At 46.7% G+C, this 14,712-nt stretch overlaps 1 protein-coding gene and 1 long non-coding RNA gene across 3 annotated transcripts in view; one reads left to right on the top strand and one right to left on the bottom strand.

Annotated features, from left to right (window-relative positions):
- The window catches only part of RTN1 (reticulon 1), a 124,280-nt gene that overhangs the window by 94,409 nt on the left and 15,159 nt on the right, over positions 1-14,712 (top strand). Inside the window, exon 1 of one of the 2 annotated variants that reach the window (XM_071426212.1) lies at positions 11,265-11,479. The exons of the other annotated variant lie outside the window; for it this stretch is intronic. Within the exon in view, the coding sequence (XP_071282313.1) occupies positions 11,419-11,479 (61 nt within the window). The 5' untranslated portion in view covers positions 11,265-11,418. Of the gene's footprint in view, positions 1-11,264; positions 11,480-14,712 lie in introns of those variants that run through there. 2 annotated transcript variants of the gene reach the window in all.
- On the bottom strand, positions 1,573-11,101 carry LOC139589673 (uncharacterized). Its single transcript, XR_011679091.1, has 2 exons — positions 8,572-11,101; positions 1,573-5,521 (listed from the first exon to the last, which is right to left on the bottom strand). It is a non-coding gene; the product is annotated as an uncharacterized lncRNA (long non-coding RNA).

Below are 14,712 nucleotides of genomic sequence, written 5' to 3'. Positions count from 1 at the left end.
ACTCATTCAGAAAGAAATTGTAGGAGAAAATGGACCTAAAATGACAGCCACCAGCTCTTCCTATTCCTCACATGCAGCAGTCTCCTATTAGGAGGGCTCACCCTGCAGGGCCACCAGCTTGCTCTGCCACCCAGTGCCAAGCTGGAATCCCACTGCCATGGGAGCCAGATCCTGCTGTGGTGGCTCAGTTTGCAGGATCTGAGCCTCGCCCCTGCAAATGCACACCTGGTATCTTCTAGTTGACTCCTATTTGTCAGTAAGAGGGGAAAAAAAACCTTTTAGCTGTGGTGACTCTAATGAGCCACTGAGGGAAATGAGTTGCTGAGTGCCACATTTGCAGGATATCATTCCTGCATGGAAAAGAAATGTATTTTATCTTCCATCACCTGCAAAGCATTCATATTTTGAAGGCTGCTGGTGTCTGTGGCAGCCTAAGCACAAAGCAGGGCAGAAACCTTTTTTTACAGAACAAACCCCAGGCCACACCCTTTCAGCTGCAGGAGAGGGTGGAAGCCTCATCACAAAGCCCTGTCTCAGGCATCAAGGAGTGAATGTCACTCCATGCTGTCTGATGATTGCACTAGATTCACACTAATCAGAGCCCTTCATTAATTATTTAGCTTCAGGGAAATGTGCCAAAGGGTTCTGACACTTGGGATGTACAAAGTAATTGCCACGTTTACTTCCCAGCTAATGGGGAGGCCAAAATAAATTGTACCAGGCTGAGTGGTTGTGTGTGTGTGGGCAGGGGCAGGACCTTCCTGCCCTGCCATGTGATTCCATCCATACCTCAGGGCCCACAGAGCTTCCCAATGTCTCAAAGGGCTCAGGGCTGTCCCCCTGTGTGTCAGCATGGGCTGGACATGTCCCCATGCCCAGCCACAGCCATCTCCATCCTCCCCTCCCTGCATCATGTCTCCATGTGCCTTCTGCCCACTCCAGGGCTGCTCTGGCTCCTCCAGCCAGCAAGGGGGCAGCTGGGGGGTTTGTTCTGAGTTGCCAGAGCAGGGCTGGACCCTCTGTTGGGAGCAGAGCAGAGCCACATCCTGCACAGAGGGCTCTGCTCCCTCCTGGCTGCCGAACACGTGGTGCCAAACCAGCAGCTCCCCCTGCTCCACAATAAGTAGGTCTCCACTGCAGGTTTGCAACCTGAGAAAAACAAACAAATGCAGAGCAGCATGGCTATATTTATCTGAAATTTAGAAGCTGTGCTTCACAGGGAACTTTGATCACTTTAAATGTCAGGCAGTCTGGGAAAAGAATGGAGGGGGGGGTAAAGCACAGTTAAAAAGAAAGTGTTTTGGGAAAGGTAAGAGCTGCTGCTGCTGCTTCCAAAACCAAGTCCTTCTCTTCTGGCCCCCATTATTAATCATCCCAACCTTGAGGGCTGGTGTCTCTCAGCATTAAGCTGGGGGTTCTCAGAGGGTGAGGTTTCCAAAGCCCCACAGGTGCTGAGGACCAGCTGGACTCAGAGTCCTGCCCAGAATTCAGCAGGAGCTGATCACATCTCCTGCACCTGTGAAAGAGGAGGTTCATCCAAAACAAAATATGCCAATTAAGCTTGGGAGTTGGTTTTTGGTTTTTTTTTTTTTTTTGGTTTGCAAACCAAAATAAGATTGTGGTTTTCTTGAATTTATAATAATTTGAAATTAATGTCATGCCATTATGGTTTATCTCTGATTCATCTGCAAGACAATAATTTTAAGTACCTGGCATTTGAAATTCAAGAACCTCACAAGGGCCACAAGGGATATTGTGCTTTGGATCCCTGGGTGGATTTATTAAGAATGAACTAACTGATATAATACAATGAGGTATTTGGTGGTACCTGTCTCAGTCAGGGAGTTTCACCAAAGCCCCATGTACTTAAATGTTTGCAAGGAGGGAAACACTTTTGGAAAGCAGTTCTGAAATCCCAGCAGACCTTTGGTGAATCTTGCCCAGACCTATTTTACTGTTCTCTTTGGAAATCCCCCACTTCTGCAAAAGCCAAACCTGTTGCAAGGGAATTCACTATTAATGCAGAATATGTAATGTGCTTTCTTCCACTTCACACTGCTCGTGTGCAGTGCTCTGGGATACAGCTATTTCTGGAACTCTGCAAATCTGCAGCTACCCTAAAATTTCTGATGCTTCTACCATATCCACATGCTGTGGTTAAATGGGCTTCCAATTAGGAAAACACCTTCCCTTGTTTAGTTTTGTCCAGTGGACTTTCAAGCTACTTATTAATTGATAAATATAATGGAAAAAGAATTAATGGGAAAATAATTCTGTTTTTCATGTATCTATTCAAAGCCACCCTATACCTTCTATTTTGCTCACCCTCATCCCAGGATGGAGAGCTGTCAGTCCTTCTGCAGAAGCAATCAGGAAAATGTGGTTTGTGGTATTTAACAATATTGTCAGGGAAATCTGAATTCCTCAGGCTTTTTCGTTTGGTCTCCTAAATGTGAAATAGTTTTGCTGATCTATCCTTAATCCTTTAGCCTTGAGAATGGGAAATTAAATTGTCTTTTCCCAGATACTTGATGTCAGCGACCAAATCAGGATTTTCTCATTGTGTGCAGAGGGAGTGAGGTTATATGATAGCCAAGTGCTCAAAGATAGGATCTGTTCTTCAGAGAGAAACCCATTTCCACAAATTCAGTGGGTTCAATTGGGTTCTCCTCTTTTTTCTTCTCTTTTTCCTCCTTTTGCTCGTGTTTGCATAAGATAACTAGTTTTAGGGATGACTGATCTTAAGTTCCTAATGAGCTGGCTCCAGGGTGTGGATTTTCATGGCATATTCTGCTGATTGGATGCTGGCAGCTTGCTTGACCTTGCTTATGGTATCTTCCATAAGATATGTACATGTGATCTGTCCTCTTCCCTGTGCCCCATGTGAGGGGATGTCTGGGGCAGGGCCAGCCCCCCCCTACTCAAACCATTTCTGCTTTTCTATGTTGCTTCATTTCCAACCAATGTCCTAAAATGCCACACAAAACCATTTTCCTTGTTTGTTTCCCCAACAAGGACAACTCTGACCACTTTTCAGCCAACACTCCTGGCACATCATTTCCTGATCTAATTCTTCTAATTGCCCTAGAGGCCTATAATAACATTTAAAACTCAGAGTGCTGCTTTGCCCTCCAAAGCGTTTCTCCAGCAGTGCCCACACAGACTCTCAGCAGAACCCTGCCCTGTTCTCTCCTTGTTTTCCCCTTCTCACAGCCTTGCACTGGCTCTTCTGCCTTACACATCACTATTTTATGTCCTTCATTGCTCCTTTTGGGTTCTTTTCCTCTGGGGGCTTTAGCTGGTCAGGATGACCCTGAGATGTGTTAGAAAGTCTCTTTTCCCAGCCCAGCAGTGGAAGAAGGAGTCAGAACTCTTCTGGTCTCATTCTCAAGGTTGTTTATTGTTTCTTGTCTATAACATTCTTTCTCTGGCCTGCTGAGGTCTGTTCAGCAGGTCAGACAGAGGCACTCTGGTGTTATCTTTTTATACTAAAAACTATGTGTACTTTATTTACCACAACTTCCCAATACCCATAACTTATGTTAGACAGTGAGCTTCTACTCTAAACCAATCCAAAAGTGCCAGAATCATAGCAGAAGATGGAGGCCAAGAAGAAGAAGGAGAAAGGCTGGACACGCCCAGATTCCTCCATCTTTCCCCCTGAACCCCCATTCTAAAAACCCCAAAAAGTTTATTTTTCACCCCGTGACAAACTGATTATTATTCTACTTATACTTTCGTGGCTTGCAGATCTTCATATAAGGTTGGTAATTTTTTCCATGGGTCATAATCAAAGTCACAGGCATCCTGGGCTCTGTGCCAGGGTCTCTGAGCCCCCTGGCAGGGGTCCTGGCAATCCAGGACAGCCAGAGGGATGTCCTGAATTCCGACATTTTCCCCCACTTTGTGCCACTCAGCACTGCTGGCATTGCTGCAATAAGCAGCCCCACTACCTCTTCCAGCACTTTTGCAAGCACTGTAGGCTGTGTTTGCTCAGGACAGCATCAGCTGCTTCTTCATCTCCCCCTGTCCACTCTGCCCCCCATTTCTCTGCAAGCTCAGCCAGGATTTTCCCATATTAACATCCAGCTTCCCAGGCTGGGTATGAGTGGAGCTGTCCCTTTGCAGAGAGCATCTTGGTGCCCAGGCGTCTCCCACCCGCGGAGCAGGCTGTTGAATCCAGCAGTGTGTCGGTGCTTTGCCTCTGTTTTCCAAGGAAAGCTGGGGTTGCCATGGCGATTGTGTGCCGGCCGAGCCGGAGCAGGGCTGCAGTATCCCCACACCTCCACCACGAACGCAGCCTGCCCTCCCTGCAGGGCAGGGTGGGGGATGTAAAAATGCCTGGGCTGAGATGCTGGAAGCAGCTCTCCAGCATGGTGAGAAGCTCAGGCCCTTCTGGGGAGCACCTTTCCCCAAGGAATATCATTTTTTGGGCACATCTGAAGCTGGGGAAAGGGGCTTGATCTACATTAAATTATTCTGCACCTTCTCCCTTGGCCTGGATTGGGCTGGCAGCAGGAGTGCCAGGCACTGGAGCAAAGGGGCCAGCAGAAATGCTGCAAAGCACAGCTCATTCTCAAGCACCCCTGGCTGCTTATGAGCATCCCAAACTCAATTAAAGGCTTGTGGCACTGCTGCAAAAGTGGCCTCAGTCTCCTGAGCCTCTGCCTGCAGGCTGTTGGTTTAATTCGCAGTCACATTTGCAAAATTTGTAGCTGCACTTGGGCAGAGCATCTCAGCCTCTGAATCAGCACCTGGAGCTTCAAAACTTGGGTCTGATCCCAGCAGAGCCAGAGCAAAGGGTGGCCCTGCAAGCTGGGAGCAAAGCTTTGGCATTTTTGTGGGAACATCCTTCCTGGGGTGCACCAGAGCTGCCTGAGCTCAGGACTGGGATGTGCAGAGGAGCCAAGGGCAGAGCAGGACCTCTCCTTGGTGGCTTGTGGCACTGCTGTGTGCCTCACTTCCCCAGCTCAGGCACTGGACGCCAGACCTTGCTTCAAGAATTTGCTGAAAATGCATCATCATCATCATCATCATCATCATCATGGCATGCTTGGCCAAAGAAAAGAGTCCTCTGTGCCCCTTACACAACACCAGGCAGGATTTCACCATTTCCAGGAGCAGTACAATCCAAATTCATCTTCACCACCTTGCTTCATCTCCCCTGGTCCAAGAATGGCAGCCAGTAACACTAACACCAGCCTTGCAAGCTGTGCTGCAAACAGGAGCAAGGTTCCTCTGCTGGAGCTGCAGATGTTGTGCTGGGTGCTGCAGAGACAAAGCTCAAAAAAGCAGACCATGCCCCAAATTTAAATAGACCAAGCAGAGCCAGAGACCTCAGGGAGATGATTCCCAAGGTCACGTAGCAGGGAGCCTGTGGCAGATGTGGGGACTGAGCGGAGATCTCCTGAGGCTCAGCCAGGCTGTGGTCTCAGGACTCTCTTCTCTTTTGTCTTCCAGTACATTAAGAAGATCAGTTAATGAAATGGAATTAATAATGCCAGCTGCAGCACCAGCAATGCTGTAGGAGAGAAAAAATTCACAGAACAGGCTTAAAAACAGAAGGCTTGAAAATGGGCATAAGCTGGAAGCACTTCCTTTGTAAAGGGGGAGTGCAGGAGGTCAGAGAGAGTTTTAGGGTCTTTTCAGCTTTACTGATCAAATCTTAAAGGAGGAATGAAGATGTAGCAACTACCTCCCCCAGAGGAGAGAAACTCATGATTTTAAGGTTCCCAGCAACTGAAAAAAGTAGTCCCACTGGAAAGAATCAAAAGACTTTTCTAGGTCAATGGCAGGAATAGAGCCTTTATTTCTATGAACCTCGCAGTTCAAAAATAACATTAAAGAACCAAGAGAAATTATCCACCTCTGAAGAGCCAGGAGTAAATCAAAACTGATTGTTATGTGTTAGTTGTGCTGCTGCCTGTAGGAATCAGAGAGCTCAAATGGCACCACAGGAGTCCTGGCCATCTCTGGGATGGCTGCTGAAGAAGGTCTGTGCTGTGTTCACTGAGGCACATCAGAGGCTCAAAACCCAAATGTGTTTCTTAACACCAAGGTTGAATCTAAGGAGTTCCCCCAAAGGGCTCATTTACTAGGATTCAAAGAAAGGCCACCTCATTCCCAGGGAATAAGGAAGCACAAAGCTTGTCTCACCTGGGTCTTTCACCAACTCATGTGGCTCATGTCACTGGCTTGCTGCTGAAAATCTTATGATAATAAGGTCTTATGATACAGTTATATACATTTATTATACAGTTATAGATGGTTATTTTATTGTTATATGTAGTTATTATATAATTCTCTTGTACAGTCAGGACTCTTGAACTTGGAGAAGGGGAGATCTCAGAGCACCTTCCAGTGCTGGCAAGAGAGCTGGAGAGGGATTTTGGACAAGGGCATGGAGTGATAGGAGAAAGGGAAATGGCTTTATCTGACAGAAGGCAGGTTTAGAGCAGATATTAAGAATAAATTCTTCCCTGTGAGGGTGATGAGGCCCTGGCACGGGCTGCCAAGGAAAGCTGTGGTTGCCCCATCCCTGAAGTGTCCAGTGTGAGGTTGGATGGGGCTCTGAACAACCTGGGATAGTGGAAGATGTCCCTGCCCATGGCAGGGGCTGGGAACTGGATGATCTTTAAGGTCCCTTCCAATTTACTCTTCTATGATTAGATATATCCATATATATATATATATATATATACATCAATAATATCAGCCTTTGAGCAAAGATGGGTATGAAGAACAGTTTTGCTGAACAGAAAGTGAAACAGAGTCAGCAGAGCAGAAGCTTAGCACGTCTCAAAATCACACTTCTTGTCCTTGTGAACAATCCAAATATTTTGACTGATGATTAAAAAAAACCCTATAAATCCAGACATTTCAAGACTTAAAAAGAAATTGCAGGGAGGCTGGAACATTATGTACATGCCCGGACATTGGGCTTCTTTTGTTGTGATTGTTCAGCTTCAGACTTCAATTCTGCCAGTTTAAGACCATATTGTCTTTTTTTACCAGCTTATTGATTCCTTTTGTGGTCTGAAGACCTGAGAAAAAAGGTAATTCATCACTGCATTGCATCTTCTAAGAGAAAGTAGCAAAGACCTGGGGCAAAAGACAGCAAGGACAGAACTATGTGCTTCCTGTACTGTGAGAAGTGATGGACCTGAAACAGCCATCAGCATCTCCCAGCTCATGGCCTTGCCATTTCAGCTGCCTCTGAGCAGCTCTGCAGACCAGAAAATGTGCAAGAATGAGCACAAGACAGTGAAAAGGATGAGAGCAGAGCCAGGATTTGGCCCATCCTTCTGCTATTGACAGCTTCTTCACGAAAATGTAATTGCTGGCTGCCCTTGCTTGGAGTGCTCAGGCAAAAATTCCCCGTTGCTCTTTAAAGCTTCGAGACATATTAATGCAACATTTAAAATAGCATCCTCTCTATTTTTGTTGCTGATGCTAAGAACAAATTAGCTTAGAAAAATAACCCAAATGATCTCCCTTAATGCTATTGTTCTCCTAAAGTGCTAAGTGTCAGGATCTTTCAGCACCACGTTGCAGATCTGGCGCTGCCCTCAATGTGTCCCACGGAGCCTTGACGTGGAGTGATGCAGGAAAACGCAGTCAGTCCAAAGTGCCTTCAAAGTCACTGCACTCCAAACAGTGGTTTCAGCTCTGTATGTGGATTTGTAGTCATTAAATCACCTTTGAAACCAACTGAAACCAGCTGACTTCCACCCCTGCCCTCCAACAGGGTTGTTAAGGGATGGCCCCGAATTTTAGTTCCTGTGGTAGAACAGTGGGTGCTTCTGAGCTCTTATGGACTGATAGGGTCCACTCAAGGATATTTACCTAAAAAAGCCTTAAATGTTGCTAACTCTGACCTCATCAAAGCTCATCAGTGGTGCACAGGTGGGCTGGGTCACTGTGGAAGGACCTTTAGAGGGAAACAAGGTATGGCTGGAGTGCCAATCCTGCTGCAGGATTTCCTGTGTCCCTGGAAGGAGCACAACCCTGGTGGCCACACACCATAGCAGGGTGTCCCTGTCCTCTGCAGAGCTACAGTCTGCACCTCATTTGGCCATCCAGATGTGGGTGCCCCATGCCTGGAATTGTTAAAAGCCAGATTAGATGGGGCTTTGAAAAACCTTGCCTAGTGGATGGCATCCCTGCCCATGGGCAAAGGGTTTGGAACTGGATGAGCTTTAAGGTCCCTGCCAGCCCAAGCTATTCAATAATTTGATGATCCTGTGATTGCTTTTGGAGTTGGAGGGATGGAAAGAAACGAGGCAGACAATACCCTACACATGTGTTCACTTGACCAGTGGTTTCCTGCAATGATCCCATGGGTACCTTTATTTTACCCCACACATCCTGCATGCACAGATCATCATCTCCAGCAGAGCTATGGAACAGGCAAGTGCTGACGAGCCCTCTTGGCTTGTGGCTGTGCCATCAACACTGAGCTTCATGTGACCTCACCAACACCTCTTAAGATCTGCAACAATTTCAGTAACATCCGTAGCAGAAGGAGGCTCCCAATGGACAGTGCTCTGAAGGGAAGAAAATTCCACTTACTACTTTTCATCCTGCTCCTTCTCATGATCACAGGAATGATCTCCTCCAACTCTGAACTTTCCTGCAGCTGATGCTAAGATCTCTATGCATGTCTCACCCTTTTCAGATCCAGGCAATGTTTATTTGTGCCTTCCAGGTTTAGTTCTGTGGCAAAGAAGCAGTTCTTAACCTCAGGACTGATGGCCAAGTGCTCAGTCCTAATTCTCTTTCACTACTTACTGAATGCATAATTCAAAATTTCATTGTGGAAATGCATTATTTTATGACAATGGCCATTTTAGTGCCGGATCCACCCAGTGCTGATTGGGATTTTGTGCAATTTCTGTAGTCACGCACAGAGTTCCTTCTGTCCCCCACCTGCCTCAGGTCCTGGGACAAGTGAGTGCACACTGGAAGCTCTCCTTAGCCCATGTGCATTTTCTAAGTGTCTTCATCTCACTGTTCCAGTTGAGTTCTGTTTCTAACACAAATGCAGTGTTCTTGTTACTGCTGGTAAAGCGATGGGTTCTGGTGCCTGTGGATTAAAATAGTTCTGGAAGTAGTGTGGGAGAGTCCAATCACATGGGCCAGGTCTGAAGAGACACTTTTCCAAAGGGGAGTAAGAATTTAAACAGGAAGCCTGATGGTGTGGTTTGTTTTGCTAGCCTGGAAGAGGGAATGGAGACATCAAGTCTGAGGTGAGAAAAATTTCTACAAACAATGAAGGCAAGGAGAAATCATTATTGGGATGTTAAATGTATGTGGACCACACTTCTGTCCAAAGGGAATTTGTCCTTCATGCTTGACTGAGAAATTTGGGTTACAGAGAGACCAAACAGAGATCTTTTGCCTTCCCTCTGCTGTGTTGCTGGTGGCAAACACCCAGTATCCATGAATTTGACCTATGCACCACGTTTGGGGTGTCTATGGCTATTCCAGGGACAAGGATGCAGAAGTTTTATGTGAATTATGTCTCTATTTTATACACACTGCTTGTAAATACTTCATATTATGGCTTGGTGGTGGGAACCCCACTGTAGAGCTGCAAAGGGTTTACAGGGCAAAATGTATCAATAGGGAAATTTTCTACTCTTGCAAAGGGTCTAAACCAATCAGTCCATGCTTAGAAATCATCCCTTGCCAACCTCTTTCTTCCTTTTTTTTTTTTTAAACAAAGCCAGGAAGAACACAAAATCCAGATTTGTAACATTATAGATGGTTTAATCTTACCACATGCAATGGCAGCTAAAGCCAGTTCTGCCCCAATTAGTTAAGGATTTCCCTGTTAGGGGAATGAAGATGCTGGGTTCAAGCCTAAGCAAATGTTTTTGGGGATCTCAGGGATGGTTTATAAGCATGGAAAATAACTTTTGGCCTCTCTAATCCCAGCAGAGTTTCCTAGGTAAAGAGTAAGGTAATACTATGGTGAATTGCCTTAAATTTTGGCTTTCTTCTATAAGATGAGTTACCTGAAGGAAGAATAAGTGACCTACTACTGCCAATTGGAGGAGGTATCTGTTAACTCAGGTATTAAAGACCTTTTATTTTTGGAGTCAAAAGAGCAGAGGGGTTCAAACTCCATTCCCCATGCTGATGAGTATGTGACCCACTGTGTGTGTGTTGGTGACTGTTTCCACATGAAAAAACAAAATTCAGTAAAATGCTGCTAAAGTGAAATTATTTTATGAACTGTCATGATCTAAAGGTTTAAGTCCAGCCTCAGAGCTGAGAGGTGCCCAGCTGGGGTCATTCTGCCCAAAATGACTGGGCATAGTCTGATATACTGGTCACTCTTCAACCAAATGGGGTGACTTTTTGGGGAGTTTCTTAATATTCCCAGGCACCCCAAAATCTGAAAATGCAAACAGGTTGAGTGGTAAATATTTTCTTTCCCAGTGTTTACCAAGTATGACTATTGGATGGTTATGATGTCTCTGCAAGGCTATTCATAAGTTCATTGGTGGGGAAACTGAGGCAGAGGCTGTCTCCTGCTAGGAAAGGAGTGGTGGGGCCTACCACTGTTAAACTGAATATTAAAATTCAGCTATTAGTGGGTCTTTCACAAATCGTCCTGTATTCCTGCACTCTTACACCTCAAATCCTGATTTATGTAGCGTTTTGGGCAATGAGAGGAGGCAGCACACCCAAACCTGGTGCACCTGGGAGTCCTCAGCATCCTGGTGTGGCAGGGCTTGGCATGGGGGGGCCACACGGGTCACCCCATGCCCGCAGGGTTTTCCAAAAAAATACAGCAAAATAGGGGTTGCTCTGCAGGGCTTTGAGCCTGACCTTGTTTATTTTCCTGCCTGCTCCCCGACCTCACCCAGATGAGCAGAGGAGAGGGAGGCATAAAAACCTGGAGGGGTTGTGGTGTGAAAAAAAAAAAAAAAAAAAAAAAAAAGGAAAAAAAAAGAAAATTAAGAAAATACCAGATTCCATCACTGTCAAGAAATTTCTGGAACAGTCACAACCGTACTGACACATAGGCAACACTGCTCACCCCCCCTCTATTTACCCACACCCAATTTGCTTTTATTTCTTTGCCATCAGGTTGCCTTTAACCATTTCCACGGCTTAGCCGGGCTAAGCCGCCCGAGCTCAAGCTTTTGATTTGAAAAGGGACCCGCATCCCCTTTTCAAAAGGAGCCTGCTCCCTAGGGCAGCCACATCACACTGCTGATTTGCTGCAGTGGAGACCGCAGCGCGTACAATATGCCCTCCCCCTCCGCCTGTGCTGCTTACAGCATCAGTCCGGAGCCGAGCGGGGAGGCGGCCGCGGTACCCGGGAGCGCACCCATGCTCGGGAATGCCTGACTGCTAACGCAGTGCCTCCGAACAACAGGACCGGCAAGCCCTCAGCCCCCCGAGATGCAAGCCAGTGCCGACTCCACCAAGATGGACTGTCTTTGGAGCAACTGGAAATGTCAGGGTATTCTATCTGTTCTGGTGTTGCATGCTAGGGCTGCATGGCAGAGGAGGCAAAGGCAGGATCCATCCATTTTTGCATTGTTCACCTGTGTGGGCCTTTGCATGCTGTTTCCTCTCCCTCCCCTCCGCCCGCGGAGCTTTTCTTTGGGGGGGAATTTAAGAAAGAAATGAAAGATTAAAAGCCCCTATTTCTGATTTCTGTTCTCGGAATGCATTTCTCCCATCCGCAGGTGTCTCACCCTGAAAGCATCCAGGATACAGGTCCTCCCTTCTTCCCACCTTGCGGCTCATCCCCAGAGCATCCGCCCTTGCCGTGAGCGGCGTCATTCCCCATCCCCGGCTCTCTCTGTCGGGATGTCTCTGGCACGATTTCCTACCTTTCGGGCTTTATGATTTCCCACCTTTGGGGCTTTAGGGAAGCCGGGTGGCGGTGCATTGGAGCCCGCTGGGGCTGGGAGGTGGCGGCGTTGGGCTCCTGGGTGCCTCCTGCCCACGGACACACCCAGAGCCTTGTGTCACACAAAGAAAACGCAGCTCCGGCAAGGAGGGCGACAGAGCCGGGCATGGCCCCCCGCTTCCTACTTTGCTCTAGGATTGTTTTGGTTTTTATATATATATATAAAAAAACCCACATTAATCCTTTCATTATGCTCCCGAGCACTCGTTTCGGGGGGTGAAACATTGCGGGGATGTTGTCTCGCTGCCGCGGAGGCGAAAGGGAACAATGGCATCTCCCTTTTGGGTTGATTTTCAGCGTGTTTTGAGCGGGTCGGTGTCTGCGCTGGGTGGGGCTGGCCACCTTCCCGGGTGCCTTGGACAGCTTTTCAGCCATTTTTAGTCGGCTTCACACTTCCCAGCCAGTATCCAGCCTTTGTTTTGATAAAAGACAGTCTCTGTGACGCTGCTCGGTGGGCAGATTAGAGGCAGCAATGCTAGCGGCTGATCCCGCCGGGCAGGCTGGGGCTGCTTCGGACAGGCTTTGTTTGGATGTATTTTTGTAATTTTAAGGTGCATGTTTATGCTGAAGAGTCAGTTCATGGTGCTGATGCTCACAGCAGGGTCCCTGGCAGAGAGATTACTCCATGGCATCATCTCATTAAAGGGTCCAGGATGCTCGCAAGCATAGTTTCATAAACGTAGCTCCATGCAACAGAAGCTGAAAAACCTTCCTAAAGTGTTTTTTTTTGGGGTTTTTTTTTGGGAGGGGTGGGGATGGAGAGACTTTTCAGATGCCTGTCTCTAGGGAGGTTGATATTTTTGCAATCTCAATTCATCATCTAATTGTATTTAGGAGCTGAGGGTTTTTTAAGGAAGATGAGTAGCTGGAAAGTAAACAGATGCACCTGTTAAATGCCAGGCTCCAGCAGCTCCGGCTTTCCACGCAGAAATGAAGGGCAAGGTTTTTCCATGTGTTTGTGGGATTTATTCAGCTCAAATGAGAGAGTCACAACCAAACTTCAGGGTCTTTTCATCTGAGCTTTGCAGATGAACTTCCTCGTAGGGTGGGGTTTGGGAATGGGTTTTTCTTCAAAAATGCTCATTATTTTGCTGATTCTTATAAAAGCATTGACTTGCTGAGTCAGATTGCTGAACCACCTGTTTTTAGAACCAAACTGAGTATTTTTCCTTCTCATGAGAAAAAAAAAATCATAAATTAAAAAAGGGGAATAACAAAGGGCATGCTGCTCTTGTTTAATTAGTAATTAATAATAATAGTGGGGTTTCTCTCCTTCAGTGCCTTCCTTTTTTGAAAGTGGGGTAGATTTGATGAAAATTGGATGACACAATATGTCCCATGCTGATTGGAAAAAAAATCCCAGGTCTGAAAAAATCAACGCAGTTAAAATAAATCACTTGCCTCACTTCCACAGCATTTGCATTTTTTTTTTCTTTTCCTTGGATGGTGCTTTATGATTCCAAAATGATCCCGCAGAAAACACAAAATAGCCATAGAATATTATTTCTGTCATCAAAATTCTTTGATCAGTCCCAGATAAAATAGAGGAAATTTAAAATTCAGGAGAATGAAGACTAAAGACGATCCATTGATTCCTTTAATATCTATTATTCATGTTGTCTCTGTCTCAACCTGGAATATCACTTCTGTGCAAATCTGGAGTTGTATAATTTTGCCAGCTTGATTGTGGCATTATTATGGTTCCTCCCTGAAAAGTCTGGAATGTGTCTGTGACTGTAACAGATGCAGAGAGAAACCTCAGTAAATACAGAGCATATTTTTATGGAAATTATGGAGATTCGACAATGAGGTTAACAAAAGTTTTGATTACTCAACAACCAAGCCTGCAACTAGCTGTATCATTGGATTCATCCTGTAGTAGTTATAATTGATGTAAAATTGGGTGGGGATCATGAGAAGCTGCAAAGATTCTTGGTGAGGCTTTGACTTCGCCCCACTCAGTCAAGTGAATTTCCCTTGCAGTGAATCAACTGCTGCTGCTGCACACATTTAGAAATATTGGTTTTTACCTGCCTATCCTGCAGGTACAGCAGGATTAGAGCAAAGGTAGATCATCAGCAGCCCTTGGGTGAGCAGGACAGTAATTCAGCCCTGCTGGGCACCTGCTTCATTCAGAATATTAACATGGGTGGCCCTGGGGAACTGCAGTGGCTTCCACGCCCCAGTCATCTCCGCACTGGAAGGTGATGCATTTGAAGCAGGCTGGGATGGAGCCATGCATAATGCATGAGTGTGAGGAGAAATGTCCCTGCCTGGGCGTGCTGGTGGCTGTGAGCCCTGGAGGAGCAGCCTATAGCCTCTGCCAGCTGTGTGTGTGACACAGGAGTGTGACATGAGAGTGTGACAGAGTGCGCAGCTTCCCACCGGGAGCTGCTGGGCGAGGGCAGCCTCCAGCTGCAGATGGAGGGCAGGTCCCTGTGCCTTCCCCAGGGGCTCAGCCCAGCAGGACACAGGTGGCTTTGGAGAATTGCAGGTTTGCACCCTGCCAGAGACATTCTCTGGATTAGGAAGGATCTAAAACCATAGAATATCCTGAGCTGGGAGGGACTCACAAGGTTTGTCAAAGTCCAGCTTCTGCCCAGGACACCCCAACAATCCCACCCTGTGCCAGGGAGCATTGTCCAAACCCTCCTTGAGCTCTGTCAGCCTTGGTGCTGTGACCACTGCCCTGGGGAGCCTGTTCAGTGCCCAAACACCCTCTGGGTGAAGAACCTTTTCCTGATATCAACCTAAACCTCCCCTGACACAGCTCCAGC

The sequence above is a fragment of the Agelaius tricolor genome, unplaced genomic scaffold (genome assembly GCF_023055355.1).
Source record: "Agelaius tricolor isolate 1412-34295 unplaced genomic scaffold, bAgeTri1.0.p SCAF_5, whole genome shotgun sequence".
NCBI lineage: Eukaryota > Metazoa > Chordata > Aves > Passeriformes > Icteridae > Agelaius > Agelaius tricolor.
Note: the sequence above shows the minus strand (reverse complement) of the source record. Positions and strands in the feature narration are given on the sequence as shown.